Source organism: Trachypithecus francoisi, unplaced genomic scaffold (assembly GCF_009764315.1).
Source record: "Trachypithecus francoisi isolate TF-2019V2 unplaced genomic scaffold, Tfra_2.0 Lachesis_group20, whole genome shotgun sequence".
NCBI lineage: Eukaryota > Metazoa > Chordata > Mammalia > Primates > Cercopithecidae > Trachypithecus > Trachypithecus francoisi.
In genome coordinates, this window is record NW_022681466.1 from 62,192,353 (window position 1) to 62,211,871 (window position 19,519).

Consider the following 19,519-nt stretch of genomic DNA (forward strand, 5'->3'; position numbering starts at 1 on the left):
CTGGGCTCAGGCGCCAGGCTTCAAACCTGTCTTTCACCCATTGTTCAGTTTCCTGTGAGTCAAGTTCAACCCCAGGTTCAACCACTACAATGACAACCACAAACGATCCCTCGCAGACACCTCGAAGAAGGCGCCCGTACGTCACGGGCCGCCAGGCCTACAAAGCAGGCACAGAACAGGGGCGTTTCCATTCCCGCGGCCCCCGGCGGTCGGGGCGCGAGTGGGAACCCCTCTCCCCAGTGACAGGCCCCTCTGCGAGGGAGCGCGCAGCCCTCCGCGGGCGTGGCCGCCCTGGCCCCGCCCCGGCCCGCCCCCTCGCCCGCGAGCGAGACCCCGCCCGGCCGCCCGGCCACCCGGCCGCCAGCCCCTCTCCACGGCCGCCAGCCGCTCCCTCCCGCGCGGCGGAGTCCTGCCGCGGGGGATGCTCCGGGTCCCACCTCCCAGGGGAGCTGCGCATTTCCGTGCGCCGGAGCGGCCCCGGCCCTGGCCGGCCCTGGTGGCTGCAGCCCGCGTTCCGCGTTCCCGGGAAGTTGTCTCCGGAGCCCGCGGCGCCTGGGTCTCCTCCCCCTGAGCCCCGCCCCCCAGCCCAGAGCTGGGATCCGCGAGCTGCCCGGCCCGGGGGCGTCGCCGCTCGCTCTGCGAAGCCGACGAGTCTCCGCTTCCCTGCGCGGAGCGCGCGTCCCCCGCCTGCCCGGGGACCCCCGCGCACCCCAGAGACGGCGCGCGCCCAGAGCGCGGGAGCCCGGAGCGCCGGGCGCCTGGGACCCCGCGGAGCCGCTGCCCAGCCCGTGGGGCTCGGCGGGGATGCAGGCTGCTCTGTGAACCCGGGCGCCAAGGCCATGTCCGGCGCTCGCTGCCGGACCCTGTACCCCTTCTCTGGGGAGCGGCACGGCCAGGGGCTGCGCTTCGCCGCGGGCGAGCTGATCACGCTGCTGCAGGTCCCGGACGGCGGCTGGTGGGAAGGCGAGAAGGAGGACGGGCTCCGTGGCTGGTTCCCGGCGAGCTACGTGCAGTTGCTGGAGGTAAGGGGCGAGGGCCGGGTCTGGAGGAGCCGGGGCTGCGGTCCTCGGTGCGCTCGCGTACCTGTTGCCGGTTCCGGGGATGCCGCAGCGTCCCGGTCGGAGGGACGCCCCGGGGGGCAGCCCTTGTCGGCGCGACCTGTAGCTCCACGCTCTTGGGAGGCAGCGACGGCAGCGGGCGCCCCTCGGGGCGTGGGCAACGCGGGCTCGCGGGGAGCTTCCCTCTTGCGCCGGGCCTTCGGAGCACACCGTGGCGGCTCTGAGGAAGCGAGAACTTGTTGCCTGTGTGAGTTCAGGAGCAGGCAGGCGCGTTCCCGGCAGTGGCAGGGGCCGGTGAAGGGTCTGGCGGTCTTGGGAAGATGCATGGAGGATCAGGGGTCCGAGAAAGTGGCACCGACTCGGTCCCTCAGCCCCGCGTCTCCACCCCGGAGTCTAGAGCCTGACGACCCGTGGACGGTCGTGCTGCCTTGGGTCAGGCTGCCTGGACGCCTCGGGGCCACCCACTTGCTGGTCAGCCGAGCCTGCTGGCCACCAGCCCGAGCCCCCTCAGCAGGCTTGATCCCGGGGTACTGTAGCCCCCCGCCACTGCCCGCTCCCCTGGTCCGGCTTCCCCAGGGTAAGGCTCAGGAACTCAGGCTTGTTCCTGGGGTTCTGGCCTGGCCCGAGGGCTACACAGGACCTGCTGAGGCAAGGCGCTGGCTGTTTAGGCTGGCTGTTTATTGTCTATGTGACAGGCTGTCCTCTAATCACTGAGCTCACAGTCACAGCCTGAGCGAGACCCGAAGTTTCTAAAGTCCTTTGTGTGTGTGTGGGGTGACCTTCCAGGACATCCCCTTTACTAGAAGTCCGCCTGCCCCCCCCCAGGATTCTTGTAAAGACTAAATTAACAGTTACCCTCAATTGTGTCAGTATTCCTAAACATTCTGGTAAAACACTGCCCAAAGAAATCATGGAGGCTGAATTTATTTATAATTTAACTCTTGACCTACTTCACAGAGAACAAAGTAGCAAATTTTGACTGAAAATGCTCAGTACAATTCATCGGGAGAAAAAGAAAGAAAGAAACGAAATGGTTACAGGGTGAGTCTGCCTGAGGATGAACCCTGTGGCAACATTGTCAGCAAGAGCCTGGCCTTACAAAAGTACAGTAGGTTGCTTTCAGGTCCAGAGGAGAACAACAAAATCTCTTCTAAAGGGATCAGTAGCATTTGAGCAAAGTTTAGGGGCTGCTGGAATGAGCTTTCATGGGCTGTCAGCAGAGTATGTTGCAGGAACCCTCTTGGTTCTGTATCTGGAGAATCCAGAGATCCCCTGCTTGTAGGAGAGGCTCAGGTGTGCCCTGTTCTGGCTTTTCCAGTCCCTTTCCTGAGATTTGGATATAAAAGAAAGCAAACACACTGCTTCTTACATGAGAAGCAAGGGGCCTCCTTGTGTCTAGCTTGAAGCCCTGGGAGAGAGACATATTTTGGGAGTTCTTTGGGTGGCCCCCCTTTTCCAGGAAATTCTGATGTGGAAATTTGACTGATGGATGTCTGTCCAGTGAGGAGCATCCCTGGCTGGACTGAGCCAGCTGTGTTTTGTGTAGGGGTGAGGCTAGGTAGGTGTTAGTAAGAGCAGAGTGCTGCTTTTTCTTCCGGGAAAAGGACAATGGACCAGGCCCAGGGGACAGGCAGAATTAACAGCCGGGACAGTCTTGGGTGTATCTGTCCCATCCTCTGCCATATACAAAGGTAGGAGATCTCCGGTGCCTCAGGGCCTCTCAGACCATTCCGGACTGGTAACTTGCAACAAAAGCATCCATCTGCGTGAGCAATACTTCAGCGCACCTGCTCAGCACACTACGTGCACATTATCGCCAGTTCCCCGACAACTCTGTGAAGGGTGAGGTACTTCCCCCATTTTATAGACAAGCAAGCTGAATATGAGAGAGGTGAAGTCAGCTCCCCAATGAATAATGCTCACATGTTTTGTTAGCAGCTCAGATGGCTGAGTATAACCCCCTGCGCCTGTGCCTTTTTTTAAATGTGATAGCCTGGGCTCAACTATGCTAAACAGCATGTGAGGGAAGGGTCTGGATCCATGGGAAAGAGGGGCAAGCACAGCCCTTGAGGTCAGCATGTTGGTGACAGCACCGTGAAGGGGAGGCTGAACCTCTAGGGCTAAAACGAGGACAGCTGCAACCAGGAGCAACTTGGGGAATCTTCCCTGCTAACCCCAAAGTTTGGCTTTACTCAGAGCCGGCTGCGGGTCTTCCCACAGTGGGCCTGAGTCTTGTGGACTAACTACTGGATGGGACTCTTCTCAGGGCCAAAGCAGATGCAGTTTCAATAGGGGGGATTGTGGCATCTGGGAACCTCCTACAGGAGCAGAAAGACATGGTACCAGGACAAGCCCAGTGGCTGGACCTCAAGGCTGAAGGCTAGGTAGAGATAGAGGATATGCAAACAGAGTCCCTTGGGATGGAGTGAGTCCTCAAGGGCAGACTCAGAGAATGCAGAGTTGCCCAGGCTGGTGGGTAGACTGGCCAGCATCTGGACTCATGAGACTAGATAGGGGGCCCATAGATACTAGAGGTGGTGAACCTCATGAGATGTCAGCCAATGTAGTGCTGTCACTGAGCTTGCTTGGGGGCATGCAGTTCAGAAGGCCAGGGCAGCTGTTGGAGAAACAAGTACAGACAGATGGATTGTACTAGCCTCCTGGGCGAGGGATGAGATTGTGGGTACACAGCTGAGCATGGTATCTCTAATGTGCTCCCTACTACAGTGGAACTTTCACCCTGATGGAAAGAGTGATACCAGGAAACCCCATCTTGGCAGAGGGGAGTGAGGCACTGAAAACTGTGTGCACACTGGATACTTCCCAAGGAGATCTTCCTTGTTCAGATGAAGCAAGGGGAACTGAGAGACCCAGCCTTTGCAGGAAGCATACACGGGGGAGGGTAGTTGGGAACTAACTCTAAGAGGGTCACCAGATCTGACCCGGCGGCCAGCTAGTCCATGGGAAGAGGCCAGCTTGGAGGAGGTCTTGGTTTTTGGGGCAATCTCTTTGGTCAAGACTCCAAGGAAATGGCATAGCACATACTTGGCTTCCAGAGAGCAGCTTCCAGGAAAACCTCAGCACAGACAGGGAAGTGTAGAGGTCTCTGGTAGGCCCAAGGACTCTGGCCACAAGGGTCCTTCCTATTCAGGGGGTGGTGCAGCTCTTCAAAGGATGGGCAGAGGGAAACACCTACCTCCAGAAAAGGAATAGGCCTTACAGCCAAGGCCCACAACTAGTTATTAGATAAAATCAACTAGAAAAATCTTTCCTGAGGGTTTCCTCTGCTATGACGAGGGAGAGGAATTGAGAAGTCTTTTTTTTGTTTTGTTTTTTTGAGACAGAGTCTTGCACTGTTGCCCAGGCTGGAGTGCAGTGGCGTGATCTCGGCTCACTGCAAGCTCTGCCTCCCAGGTTCATGCCATTCTCCTGCCTCAGCCTCCCTAATAGCTGGGACTACAGGTGCCCACCACCACACCCAGCTAATTTTTTTGTATTTTGAGTGGAGATGAGGTTTCACTGTGTTAGCCAGGATGGTCTCAGTCTCCTGACCTCGTGATCCGCCTGTGTCGGCCTCCCAAAGTGCTGGGATTACAGGCATGAGCTACCGCACCCGGCCGAGAAGTCTTTTTAACATCATTTGAGAGACATGGTAGAGGAAGAGACCTGAGACCAAAGATAGGAGCTGTGGGAGCATGTTCTGCCAGCTCCAAGCTAGGCCTGAGATTGCCTTCATAGACTTGGGAACCCCACATGTGGGAATATTTCCACCAGCTTTCTGGGGTACATCGAGGCTGAGAAATAGCTCCTGGGGAAGGTGGATAGAGAAGCCTAGATCTCCATCCTGGGGAAGATTTGGAGAGAAAGACATGGTACCAGGACAAAGCTCAGTGGCTGGACAGGTCAGTGGTTGGAGGGTCTAACAGGGTCCAGGAATTCTTGTGTGGATGGAGAGAAGAAATTAGGGACCTGGAGGATGCTGTAAGGCATCTACAAAACTTCCCAGAGCTTTTGGGAAATAATTCTAGGGGACAATGGGCTTGAAATACGAACAAAATAGAGCTTTCTTTGAACTAGGTGGTGTTCTTAGAACCCAGGATCTGGCTGGATAATCTGGACCTCTGGGGTACTCACAGAATGTGACACTGTTTGCTAGCAAAACTGCAATGACTGCTGAGGGTCACCCTTAAACTTGATTTCCTTCACTCTACCATTTTGGGTTCATGCCGTTGCACTGCAGGAATTAATAAGGAGTGTCTGTGGGAGAGAGTGTGCTGTGCTATGGATAATTAAGGAATAATGTTTTATCTATTGCCGTGTAACAAGCCACTCCAAGATTTAGTGTTTCAAAGCAATGATTTATTATTATCTGTCATGGTTTTGTGGATTGACGGGGATCAGCTGGGTGGTTCTTCTGCTGGTCCGTCTCAGTGTCTGTCATGCAGCTGCAATCAGATAGTGGCTGGGGCAGAGTCCTGGAGGCTCAACTAGGCTGCACCCTCCAAAATGTCATCTTCACTCGTCTGTCTGGTGCATTGATGTTCTTCCATGTGGCACCTCTCTCCGTGTGGTGTTTCATTCACCATGGCCTTTCCACATGGCCTTTCTCTTCAGCAGGGTGGTGATTGTTATGTGGTAGGTGGCTTCTAAGGATGCAAAGGCATACATTGCCAGGCCCTCTTAAGGCCTAGGCCCAGAACTGGCATATTGTTTCAGCCACATTTTATTGTGAAAGAAGTCACAGGATCCGTCCAGAGTCAATTTGGAAGGGAGGTGGGTACAGGTGTGGTTATGAGGGAGGCGTGGTTCATCGAGGGCCGTATTGCAGACTAGCTCCCTCAGAAGGCTAGGTAGAACACACATGGGACAGATGATCCATTAGTGGGGAGGTGGTGCCAGGCCAGACTGATGAGAGAGAGAACCCCAAGAGGGAGGTAAAATGCAGCCACTTGGCAGTTCTACCTCTATCGCAATCCTTGGAGGGTTTTTTTTTTTTTGACTCTAGAGGTTTCTTTATAAAGGCCACACGATAAATGATGCAGCTGGAATTTGCAATCAGATTTGCTTGGCTCTGGGCCTGTCCACTAAGCCATTGACATACCAGTCCAGTTTTTTTTAGGCCAGGGCTGTTCAGTGCTGGTGATTCATAGACGTAGTGGATCTGAGCTCCCCGACATCTAATAGATGTTTGCTATATTACACAAATTGATTTTAATACAGAGCCTTTTCCTTTCTGTCTGCAACATGAAAATCACCCAGAATGAGTGTGACCTTGTCCCTCATGCTAGTATTTTTCAGACAGTCATCAACTCTGTTCACAAAAGGTGTAATTAGGGCTTGTGACTCAGGGGAGTGGGTAATTGTGACTGAAAAGACCAACGTGCTTTCTGACATCTTCACTAAATCATCCTCCTTGGTATGGGGGCTGTGGCCAGTATTTGTAGCTCCTGGTGTTGGAAAATGACCTTTGGCCCACCACTCTGTGAGCCTCAGCTCAGAAGGAGCCACCCGCTTTGTCACACTTGTGTGCTGGTCAGTGTCTACCCTACTGGACTTTAAAGCAATGAACAAGGCTTATGGATTGAGTGGATTCAGGGCATTTTCACAAAAGTTCCCTTAGCAACAAGTCAGCAGGAATCCCTGACATCTGTTCACCACTCTGTGGATCCCTGATGTCTACTACCACCTAGAAACATGAATGAGAGGCTGACCTTCATGTACTCTTCTCAGCCTGCAAAAGCCCAGCTTTTTTCTGGCGGTGTGGTAGACCTCATCTGTGAACATGGATATGGATCCCCACTTTGCAGGTGGAAGAAAATGTTTTTTGTAAACCAGGAAGCCTTGTGTACACATAAGGTATTTTGACTCTTATCAGGCCAGCCCAGGGAACATTGTTTTTGTGGTGTGCTGTCTTACTACTCACAGCAGCAAGGCGACACATGATAGACTTTCTTTTTTTTTTTTTTTTGAGACGGAGTCTCGCTCTGTCGCCCAGGCTGGAGTGCAGTGGCCGGACCTCAGCTCACTGCAAGCTCCACCTCCCAGGTTCACGCCATTCTCCTGCCTCAGCCTCCCGAGCAGCTGGGACTACAGGCGCCCACAACCACGCCCGGCTAGTTTTTTGTATTTTTTAGTAGAGACGGGGTTTCACCGTGTTAGCCAGGATGGTCTCGATCTCCTGACCTCGTGATCCGCCCGTCTCGGCCTCCCAAAGTGCTGGGATTACAGGCTTGAGCCACCGCGCCCGGCCACATGATAGACTTTCTAACAAAATGTCAGGATGAATTCCTCTGTACTTAAGTGCAAAATTAGTATATTTCTCTCTCTGCCTGCAATGGCAAGGCTTCTGGGGTGGTGTTTATGTCTATGGCGAGAAGAAGTGGTGGCTGGCAGATCTCTCTGACTTTTCCTTGGCTGACCAGAACACGTTGTGACATTGTGAAAGTTTAGTTGCAGTAAGTATGTGAACTGTGAGAAGTTTTTGAGGACTCTTAAGAGGACCCACCCACCTCCTTTCTTCACGTTTACTGTCTTCTCTACCATCTCTAAGAATTTGTTTTTAGTTTAACTTCCTAGTTCTTCGCCTACTCCTCTTCTTGAGCTCAGAGCTGGTATTCAGATTCAACCTCTATGTACTCAAATTTCACACGTCAAAATTAAACTCATCATCTCTCTCCTTTCTCTTCTTTCTTTCTTTTTTTTTTGTTGAGATGGAGTCTTGCTCTGTTGCCCAGGCTGGAGTGTAATGGCGCGATCTCGGCTCACTGTAACCTCCGCCTCCTGGGTTCAAGTGATTTTCCTGCCTCAGCCTCCCGAGAAGCTGGGTTTACAGGCTTACACCACCATGCCTGGCTAATTTTTGTATTTTTAGTAGAGACAGGGTTACACCAGGTTGGCCAGGCTGGTCTTGAACTCCTGACTTCCTCATTTGCCCACCTCAGCCTCCCAAAGTGCTGGGATTACAAGTGTGAGCCACTGTGTCCGGCCTTCTCTTCTCTCTTTACTGCTTTCTTTTTTTTTTTTTTTTGAGACGGTCTTGCGCCGTTGCCCAGGCTGTAGTACAGTGGCGTGATCATGGCTCACTGCTGCCGTGACCTTCTGGACTCAAACGATCCTCCAAGTAGCTTGGACTATAGACACCTGCCACCACACCTGGCTGATTTTTATATTTTTTGTAGAGACAGGGTTTCACCGTGTTTCTCAAACTCTTGGGCTCAAGTGATCCTCCCGCCTTGGCCTCCCAAAGTGCTAAGATTACAGGCACAAGCCACCCTGCCCAGCCTCTTCACGGCCTTCTATTCCCAACCTCTAAACCAAGCTTGTGGAACATGTGGCCCAGGATGGCCTTTGAATGCGGCCCAACACACATTTGTAAACTTTCTATTTTGTTTTTGAGGCAGAGTTTCGCTCCCGTTGCCCAGGCTGGAGTACAATGGCGTGATCTCAGCTCACTGTAACCTCTGCCTCCTGGGTTCAAGCAATCCTCCTACCTCAGCCTCCTGGGTAGCTGGGATTACAGGCATGCGCCACCACACCCCGGCTAATTTTGTATTTTTAGTAGAGATGAGATTTCTCCATGTTGGTCAGGCTGGTCTTGAACTCCCCACCTCAGGTGATCCACCTGCCTCAGCCTCCCAAAGTGCTGAGATTACAGGCGTGAGCCACCATGCCTGGACTTAAGTTTGTAAACGTTCTTAAAACATGAGGTTTTTTTGTGTGTGTGTGTGAGATACATATTTTTTAGCTCATCAGCTATAGTTAGCGTTGGTGTATTTTATGTGAGGTCCAATACAATTTTTCTTCTTCCAGTGTGGCCCTGGGAAGCCAAGAGATTGGACACCCCTGCTCTAAACTTCAGTGAATGTCACCACCATCTGTCCACTAAGTCCCCTGATACCCCTCCCCTTACCTTTCCTCTCCTTTTCAATAGGTTAGCAAGTCTTGTCCCTTCTCCCTTAGAAACATTTCTTAAAGCCTTCTCCTTAACTTGCGCTGGCAAATCTTTTCTGTAAAAGGCCAGGAAACATTTTAGGCTTTGTGGACCATGAGGCAAAATTGAGTTATGGCTGCCTCGGTGTGATCTGTAGTGCGCCAGAGGCAGTGAGAAGCGGTGAGAGCATCCCATATGGTCTCTGTCACAGCTAATCCGCTCTGCTGCTGTAGTGCAAAAGCAGCCAGAGATAATCTGAAAGCCAGTGGGCATGCCTGTGTTCCAATAAAACTTTATTTATGGACTGAAATTTGAATTTGTTATAATTTTCATGGGCTGTGAAGTATTATTCTTCTTTTGGTTTGTTTCCAACTTTTTTTTTTTTTTTTTTTTGAGGAGGGGAAGACAGAGTCTTGCTCTGTTGCCCAGGCAGGAGTGCAGTGGTGTGGTTTCGGCTCACTGCAGCCTCCACCTCCTGCAATCAAATGATTTTCATGCCTCATCCTCCCAAGTAGTTGGGACTATAGGCCCACGCCACCACAGCCGGCTAATTTTTGTATTTTTAGTAGAGATAGGGTTTCGCCATGTTGGCCAGGCTTGTCTCCAACTCCTGACCTCAAGTGATCCACCCACCTTGGCCTCCCAAAGTGCTGGGATTATAGGCGTGAGCCACTGTGCCCAGCCAGCCTTGTGACTATTTGGGGGAAAATTGAGGTTGAGGGGGACTGCAGATGCACATAACCCTGAGTAGAGGAGTATGTTTGCTATACTGGGAGAACCAGAATATTCCAGAATGGCTAGAGAGTGGCATGTAGGGGGAGAGGGCGTAGGGGTGTGCCAGGGAAGGAGACAGAACCTGGGAAGTTGGGTCATTTTCTAAATGCAGTGGAAAAGCCTTTGGTTTGATTAAAGTGGGTGGCATGTTCGGATGCATTCTGGAAAGCTCTTCTAGATTGTAGGGTGGAGAATGGATTTGAAGAGAGCAGGGAGGGGAAGCAAGGAGACCAGTTGGGAAGCTCAGAGCAGGGTGGTGGAAGTGGAGATGGTGAGAGGTGGGTGGATTTGGAATGTATTTTGCAGGTAATGTCAGCAGGTCTTCCTGGTGTGTTGATTGGAAGGAGTCCGGGAGCCTCAGGGGGTCTCACTTCTTGCAGGTCACTTCTGATGCACTTTTTCCCTTTTGTATTTTCCCCATCTGTCCATCCTTTACTCTGCCACTAGAGATCTCTTCCTGAAAAAAAGGAGGTAAAAGGCAAAGACATATTTGGAAAAAGTTCCTTAATGTAGAAAGTGCTTTTATAAATTAAAAAAAAAACAAACCCAAAACAAAGAGGAACACATCAGTATAAGAACGGGCAAAGACCTTGGATAGACACTTCATAATAAAACATATACAGGCTGGGCATGGTGGCTCATGCCTGTAATCCCAGCACAGGTTAAGGGAGGTTAAGGCGGGCGAATTGCTTGAGCCCAGGAGTTCAAGACCAGCAACATGGAGAAACCCAAATTTTATCTCTACAAATACAAAAGAATTAGCTTGGTGTGGTGACGCATGCCTATAGTTCCAGCTACTCAGGAGGCTGAGGTGGGAGGATCGCTTAAGCCCAGGAGGTCAAAGCTGCAGTGAGCTGAGATTTCACCACTGCATTCTAGCCTGAGCCAAAGAGCGAGACCCCGTCTCTCAAAACAAATGAATGCACACACAAAAAAAACCGTATAAAAAGTCCTCAACTATTTAGTCTCGCCAGTGATCACATAATTGCAAATTTAATTAAAAAATAGCTTAAAGACAGAAACATGTAAAAAAAAAAAATGGTATTGGCAGGGTGTAAGGAAATGGTCCTGAGCTTCCTGAAGGGCCATTTGGCACTATACCTCCAAAACGTTAATAAGTACATGTTCTCTGTCCCAGCAATTCCACTTCTAGAAATTTCGACTCAGGGAGCATCTGATGTATCAGGCAAGCTGTAAACATCAGCCTGTGTTGTATCACAGCCTCTGATAGCACAAGATGAACGACAACCTCAATGTACACCAGAAGGAACTAGTTAAAATCAGGTTTACCTGTGCTTAGCACAAGGTCAGAACGTGCGGGAGGGGTTCAATAACTATATTGAAATGATTTATTTTATTTTATTTTATTATTTTTTTGAGATGGAGTCTTGCTCTGTCGCCCATTCTGGAGTGCAGTGGTGCGGTCTTGGCTCACTGCAGCCTCCGCCTCCTGGGTTCAAGTGATTCCCCTGTCTCAGCCTCCCGAACAGCTGGGATTACAGGTGCCCACCACCATGCCCAGGTAATTTTTGTATTTTTAGTGGAGACGGGGTTTCACCATGTTGGCCAGGCAGGTCTCAAACTCCTGATCCACCTGCCTCGGCCTCCCTGAGTGCTGAGATGAAACTGAATTTTAAAAATAAAAATGTTGGTTAATGATGCTCAGTGTCTTTGTGGAGCTAGCGTAGTTCACATTTCTCCTCACGGTGAGGCAAAAAGAGATGATGTGTCCAGAAATGAATTGCTTTTCAGAAGTAGGAACGGTGTGTACCAAACATTTTGTAAGTATCCTTTTGTGGGAAGAACAGGTAGAAGGAATACATGCTGGCCCGGGGCCACATTCTTATAAATATCCTCAGTAACAGCAAATCTTTGTCTTTTGAGGTGTGGATTTGATTTTTTTTTTTTGGAAACAGCCAAAATTCATTCAAAGCCAAGTCTAGTGTGTCTGTTCATGTGACTGTCTGTCTGTCACCTTGTGGCAAATAGGATTTAAGGCAGCTTACCAAAAAGCGTACAGTACAAAAAGATAAAAGCATAAACACATGAGGAAATCTGTGGAAAGGAAAGCATGAGATGACTCTGGAGTGAAGTTTGATGAGCAAAGAGAGTAACTGAGTTAAGTAATGCTGTTCAGGGCTAAGAAAGAGGTCCTATCTTAAAGTAATGATGAATTTGAACAGTGGATGAGGAGTAACAGAAATATTCTGAAAAAGGTAGCATTGTGGGTATGTGTGCTGTGTGGGTCAGGATGGGTTACGATATGCCACCGTAACAATCTCAGTGGTAAAGCAACATGGGTTTGTTTTTGCTTATGTTGTAAGTCTATTGTGAGTTGGTTTGAAGCCGCAAGACCTCCAGGACCCAGGATGATGGAGCAACCAGTATCTGAAATCCTCAGGGACTGTGTTAAACAGCACATGGTTCTTTTTTTGTTTTTTGTTTTTTTTCTTTTGAGACGAAGTCTTGCTCTGTTGCCCGGGCTGAAGTGCAGTGGCCGGATCTCAGCTCACTGCAAGCTCCGCCTCCCAGGTTTATGCTATTCTCCTGCCTCAGCCTCCCATGTAGCTGGGACTACAGGCGCCTGCCACCTCGCCCAGCTGGTTTTTTGTATTTTTTAGTAGAGACGGGGTTTCACCGTGTTAGCCAGGATGGTCTCGATCTTCTGACCTCGTGATCCGCCCGTCTCAGCCTCCCAAAGTGCTGGGATTACAGGCTTGAGCCACCGCGCCCGGCCGAACAGCACATGGTTCTTAAAGCTTTTGCCCGGGAATGACACATGACACTTCTGCTGGTATTTTATTGTCTAAAGCACAGCCACACCTAACTTTAAGACAGTGAGAAAATACAATCCTGCCATGTGCTTGGAAGGAGAAAAGGAGCAAGCTGAATCTATGCAGATGGCCCTGTTGACCACCACATGGGTGACCACTCATGGGGACACCCCAGTTCCTGTCTGTTTCAGTTTCAGCATTTTATCATCACACTTAGAGCAGTGCTTCTCAAACTGAATTCAGTGCTGCTAGAGCAAAGTGGTTTCTGGTTTTTTGCTTTTTTGGGAGCGGGGGGGATCCTGCTCTGTCACTCAGGCTGGAGTGCAGTGGCACAGTCCTGGCTCACTGTAATCTCTGCCTCCTGGGTTCAAGTGATTCTCCTGCCTCAGCCTCCTGAGTAGCTGGGATTACAGGAACACCACCACACCCAGCTAATTTTGTATTTTTAGTAGAGATGGGGTTTCACCATGTTGGCCAGGCTGGTGTCAAACCCCTGACCTCAAGTGATCCACCTGCCTTGGCCTCCCAAAGTGCTAGGATTACAGGCATGAGCCACTGTTCCTGGCCCAAAGTGGTTTCTTAAAACGAATTCCCTGGATCTTGTTGGATACAAATTCTGACTCAGGAGGCCTGGGATGGGGCCTGTGGTCCTGCACATCTGACAAGTTTCTAAGAGATTCTGCGAAGCGTCCACAGTGCACACTTCAGCAGTTGCTCTTAGCTCCTGAGAGCCATGGCTACTCTTTCAAATTGGCCTCCTCCCTCTCACAAGCTATCCTAGCATCTTGTACACTGCTGGGCACACTAGTAGATACTTGGTCTATATTTTTTGAACAAATGTGGTCATTTATTCCCTCCCTCCCTCCCTCCCTACCTTCCTTCCTCTCTCTCTCTGTTTCTTCCCTGCCTCCCTCCCTCAATCCCTCCCTTCCTTCCTTCTTTCTTTTTTTTAGATGGAGTCTCGCTCTGTTGCCAGGCTGGAGTGCAGTGGCACAATCTTGGCTCATTGCAACCTCTGCCTCCCGGGTTCAAGCGCTTCTCCTGCCTCAGCCTTCTGAGTAGCTGGGACTACAGGCACGTGCCACCACGACCGGCTAATTTTTGTATTTTTAGTAGAGACAGGGTTTCACCATGTTGGTCAAAGTGGTCTCGATCTCTTGACCTTGTGATCCGCCCACCTTGGCCTCCCAAAGTGCTGGGATGACAGGCATGAGCCACCATGCCCGGCAAAATGTGGTCACTTTCGAATCCCAGATTCCTTGTGTTTTGTGTGTGTTTGTGTGTGGTTAGTACATCTGTCACAACCTTGGGTTCAACAGAAATACATTTTTCTATTTGAGCAATTACTGTAAGTGTGCTTTTTTTTTTTTTTGAGACAGAATCTCGCTGTGTCACCTAGGCTGGAGTGCAGTGGGGCGATCTCGGTTCACTGCAAGCCCCGTCTCCTGGGTTCACGCCATTCTCCTGCCTCAGCCTCCCAAGTAGCTGGGACTACAGGCGCCCGCCACCACGCCCGGCTACTTTTTTTTTTTTTTTTGTATTTTTAGTAGAGACGGGGTTTCACCGTGTTAGCCAGGATGGCCTCGATCTCCTGACCTTGTGATCCACCTGCCTCGGCCTCCCAAAGTGCTGGGATTACAGACGTGAGCCACCATGCCTGGCCAAGCATGCTTTCTTCAGGGCTCAGCAGATGCAGTTAAAGCCTGGAGCTGAGATTGGTGGTTCTTCAACAGGGAGCCCTTGGGAATGTGTTGTCCCCTCCAGGGTGACTTGGGCAGGTGACCTCTTTAAGGAGACTTCAGGTTCACGCTTAACGTTTTCTATTGAAACCATCCAGACATTTAAGATTCTTCATTTTTTCTCAGATGTCTCAATTCCTCCTCCCTCCTCATTTGCTTGTCAAATGCACAGAGGACTCTAGGGTTAGTCAACAAAAAACTAATTAAGTTGTAAAAATCCTTTAGAGATGCTATCTTAAAAATTCCACAGAAATGAGTCCTCGTCCTAATTCAATCATGAGAGAAGATCCTTATTTTAGCAGTGGATCATGGAAGAGTGTCATTGAGCCATTTTTTAAAATTTTTTATATAATTAGGAATAGAAATAAGAAAGCTTAACTTTGAGTTATTTAAAGTCTGCTGTTCTCATTTAGCAAGTGTTTTATTGATAAATAGCTACAAACATTTGTTGTGCATGGAGTGACAATACAGCCATGTTAAGTGGGAGTTGGTAATCAAGGACGTGCACAAAACAAAATCTTATCTGGAGTTTGGTCTAATATATTCTTTGTTTTTTGTTTTGTTTGAGGTAGTGTCTTGCTCTTTTCCCCCAGGCCGGAGTGCAGTGGGATAATCTCCAACCCCCAGGCTCAAGCCATCCTTCTACCTCAGCCTCCTGAGTAGCTGGGACCACAGAGGCACACCACCATGCCTAGCTCAGTTATTTTTTTGGAGAGACAGAGTCTTGCTGTGTTGCCCAGGCTGGCCTCAAACTCCTGGGCTCAAGCTGTCCTCCTACCTCGGCCTCTCAAAGTGTTGGGATTATAGGCATAAGCCACTATGGCCAGCTCAGTCTAATATTTTCATATTATAAAGAAGGCTTTGGGCCGGGCACGGTGGCTCATGCCTGTAATCCCAGCACTTCGGGAGGCTAAGGTGGGTGGATTACCTGAGGTCAAGAGTTCGAGACCAGCCTGGCCAATGTGGTGAAACCCTGTCCCTACTAAAAATACAAAAAAAAATTAGCCCGGCTTGGTTGTATGTGCCTGTAATCCCAGCTACCCAGGAGGCTGAGGGAGGTGAATTCCTTGAACTCGGGAGGCAGAGGTTGCAGTGAGCTGCTGAGATCACACCTCTGCACTCCAGCCTAGGCAACAGAGTGAGACTCAATAAATAAATAAATAAATAAATAAATAAATAAATAAATAAATAAAAAAGGCTTTGAATACTTGGAGCCTGGCTTCTGGTGTAGGGACATCAGAGCCTAGCTGTAGAATATCACTATGCATGGTGTGAGATCTGTGCTTCTCTAGCACGGATGGGTGTGCATATCACTCGAGGCTCTTGTTAAAATGCAGACTCTGATTTAGTAGGTCTGAGGTGGAAACCTGAATCTGGAAGAAAAAAACCAAACTTTCTGCTCATACTCCACACTGTTTCTCCACACTCACACAGCACTAGACACTTCTGTGACTAGATTGGGGGTGGCGAGTGTTTTCCCACACACCAGGCGGTTCTTCAGTGGACACCAGCTGGGCCTCTTATATTTCTATTGGGTTGTAATATTGTCTACCTGGTGTTGGAGTCAAATCCTCCAGGCTAAGAGTGCAGTCCCACAAGACTGCCCCCACTTCATATGTCAAATAGTGTCACTTATATTTCTGATTGACCGGCTATAAATTGGGGTTCCCATTGCCCCCTACTTGGGTTTGATCGGTTTCCTAGGATGGCTCACAGAACTTGGGGAAACACGTTTACTGATTTGTTATAAAGGATACAGATGAACGGCCAGAGGAAGGGGATACATTCTGCAAGCTGAAGAATTTTTCTCAGTTTCCCAGGACTGCTCTGAGGGCCAGGAGAACCTGGGAGAAGAGCTTGGCACCTTGTACACACTCCGTAAGTGGAGTTCATATTTCTGCATGCTCGGTGATCATAGCTGAATGCTGGGGGCTGCCTGTTTAATGCCAGGGCATAGGGGGGTAGGCGTGTGCAGCTTCCATGCCCTCTCTTGACTCTCCTAGCACCTCCATGTGTTCAGCATCCCAGAAGCTCATCAGATCTTGTTTTTATAGGCTGGGCACGGTGGCTCACGCCTGTAATCCCAGTACTTTGGGAGGCCGAGGCAGATAGATTACCTGAGGTTAGGAGTTCGAGACCAGCCTGGCCAACGTGGTAAAACCCCGTCTCTACTAAACATACAAAAATGAGCCGGGTGTGGTGGCGTGCGCCTGTAGTCTCATCTACCCAGGAAGCTGAGACAGAAGAATCGCTTGGAGGTTGCAGTGAGCAGAGATCACACCACTGCACTCCAGCCTGGGTGAGATACAGCGAGACTCCGTCTCAAAAAAAAAAAGAGTTTTTATAGAGCTTGATCTCCAGCCTCCCAGGGCCCCCCTTTTCCTGGAGGTCAGCAGGTGGGGCTCAAAAATCCCAACCCTCTAATCCTCTAATAACTTGTGGTTCCTGGTGACCAGCCCCCACCTAGGCTATCTGAGGGCCCCTACCCTAAGTCACCGTAGTATTAGCATCAACTGAAGTGTGATCAAATGGGCTCATTTTGAATAACAAAAGACATTCCTATCAGGAAATTCCAAGGGTTTGAGGAGCTCTGTGGCAGGACCTGAGGACAAGGACCAAATATATTTCATATTACACTACACTGGGATTCTGCATTTCCCACCAGCTCCCAGGTGATGCCACTGCCTCCAGTCTGCTGGCCACAATTTGAGTAGCAAGGCGTTTGAATACCCTTAGTGGTTTCTGCGTTTGTCTGCAAGACATGTTAAATCCTGGAATTAGATTGGATTTAGTTTACTTTCATTCTTTCTTTTTTAAAGTGGATTATATGAGGCTACGCAGGGTCATGGAAAGAACATAGGTTTTGGAATTAGGCCTCTGTGAGTATATTTAATCTGAGGACAGAGATATGGTGGCTGGTGCTCCTGTTTGACCAGAGGGGTTTCCTTGATCTCGAGGTGGAGGTGGGCCTCAGGGAGGCTTTCCTGGGGCCAGTGCCAGAAGCCTGGCTAAGGAGGAAGTGCAGGATTCAGCCGGTGGAAAGGCTAGGGGGCAGGGTCTGGACTGCGGTATGAACCAGGACAACAGAGAGGCAGCCTGGGATGGTCCTGCCAGATGCCAACAGTGTTAGGGAAAACATATGCAACGGGGACATGGTCTCCACATCTTGAGACAGTTTATCAGTTCCAAGGGGATAACTGGTTGTTTTGTGTGGTTTGGTTCGTGAACTGGAATGTGAGCCCTGCAGCTACTCCGGGTATGGACAGCTTAGACAACAACGTTCAAGGGTCAGGCAGAAACCCCTGGGAGGTGGGGGCAGCAGAGTGCTTGGCAAGAGGGTGGCAGGTCTGGGTACAAATCCCAGCTCAGTGTCTGCTACCCGTGTGAGAGCCCAGGCAACTTGCGGAATCTTTCTAAGTCTTCCAGGGCTCCTCTGAGTATCAGGAGAACCTGGTAGAAGAGCGTTGGCACCTTGTACACACACCCTCTGTAAGTGGAGGTTACCTTCCTATATGCTCTGGTGATCAGAGTTGGATGCCGACCGCGGCCTTTTAACTGGAATTTCCCCGGGGGCACACAGGATGGATGGTGTTGGGGACGTAGGGCGATCGTTTTCCAAAGGCCCCTCTGAGGTCATACTGCAAGACTGTCTGGTGCAGCATTGTGGTTGAGGCACAGATCACTTGTGAGTCTTATGAAATGCAGATTTGGATTCAGTAGGTCTGGGGTGGGGCCTCAGATTCTGCATCTCCAACAAGTTCCCGTGGGATGTGGCTGGTATTGGGATAACACTTGGGGAGTTGCATACAAGATGGTATAGTATTTTCCCGGGGGTTTTCAGGTCATAGGTCCCACAAGTGAAAAAGCAAGGGAAGCTGCGGCGTCTGGCCATTGCTAGTTTATTTGAAACTGCTAGATAATGGTTGCTGCTGCTCAGGCTGGGCTAATTAGTCTTAATTGCTTCTTACCTGGGTTTGATGGGCCTCTGGCTGCCTGGGCACTCCCAGAAGAGACTCTTTTTGTAATGAGGAAAAGACTATTATTGGGAGAGTTGAAACTCAAGAGGCTGCTGAAGGACTCAAGCATTCGTTTCTGTCTTTTTTCCTGTTCCTGGGGCAAAGGAAAGGTTTGTTTCAAGGGGCTGGATGGAAAATCTCTTTTTAAACTGTTGCTGTGGAGCTCAGAATCTAATCCTGGGCCGGTGTTGTAGGGCTCTACACTGCAGATGGTGGTGGTGCCACAAAGCCGGTGCCTCCTGCGGCGCCTAGATGGAAGTCTCAGGTCCTTGCTGTCGGAGACTTAGTCTGGATTTCTGCTGTGCGCCCTAACAGGAGTGGCTGTCCGTTTTATCCCCTAGTGATGTCCATCTGTCACCGGGTGAACCCCAAAATTGGGGCTGAGCCTGGGAGGCCACTTGGTTTCTTGGCTTCACACAGGAAATAATTCAAGAGTTAGCTGACAGAGTAAAAGTAAAAGCAAGTTTATTAAAAAGTAAGGGAATAAGGCTGGGCGCGGTGGCTCGTGCCTGTAATCCCAGCAGTTTGGGAGGCCGAGGCGAGTGGATCACCTGAGGTCAGGAGTTCGAGATCAGCCTGGCCAACATGGTGAAACCCCATCTCTACTAAATACACAAAAATTAGCCGGGCATGGTGGCAGGCGCCTGTAATCCCAGCTACTCGGGAGGCTGAGGCAGGAGAATCGCTTGAACCCGGAGGTGGAGGTTGCAGTGAGTCAAGATCGTGCCATTGCACTCAAGCCTGGGTGACAAAAGTGAAACTCCATCACATGCACCAAAAGTAAGGGAATAAAAGGATGGCTACCACACAGGTAGCAGCATGGGCTGCTTGACTGACTATTGTTATTGTTATTTCTTGATTATATGCTAAACAAGGAGGAGAGTATTCATAAGATTTCTGGGAAACGGGCAGGGAGTTCTGGGAACTGAGGGTTCCTTACCCTTTCAGACCATATAGGGTAACTTTCGGACATTGCCGTGGCATTTGTAAACTGTTCTGGCGCTGGTGGGAGTGTCATTTAGCATGCCAGTGCGTTATAATTACCCTGTAATGAGGACGACCAGCGGTAGCTCTGGCTGCCATCTTGGTTTTGGTGGATTTTGGCCGGCTCCTTTGCTGGATCCTATTTGATCAGCGGGGTCTTTGTGACCTGTGTCTTGTAAAACAAGTCCTGCCAAATTCCTATCTCATATCCTTCAAAGTGATGGTGCAGTGATTTTTGTAGCCA

The 19,519-nt window shown here is 50.1% G+C and overlaps 1 protein-coding gene across 1 annotated transcript in view; it reads left to right on the forward strand.

Moving 5' to 3' along the window:
* Positions 1–300: 300 nt before the first annotated feature.
* Positions 301–19,519, forward strand: part of GAS7 (growth arrest specific 7) — a 291,891-nt gene continuing 272,672 nt past the window's right edge. The window contains exon 1 of the mRNA XM_033184549.1: positions 301–1,022. Coding sequence (XP_033040440.1) covers positions 840–1,022 — 183 coding nt within the window. The 5' untranslated portion in view covers positions 301–839. The remainder of the gene's footprint in view (positions 1,023–19,519) is intronic.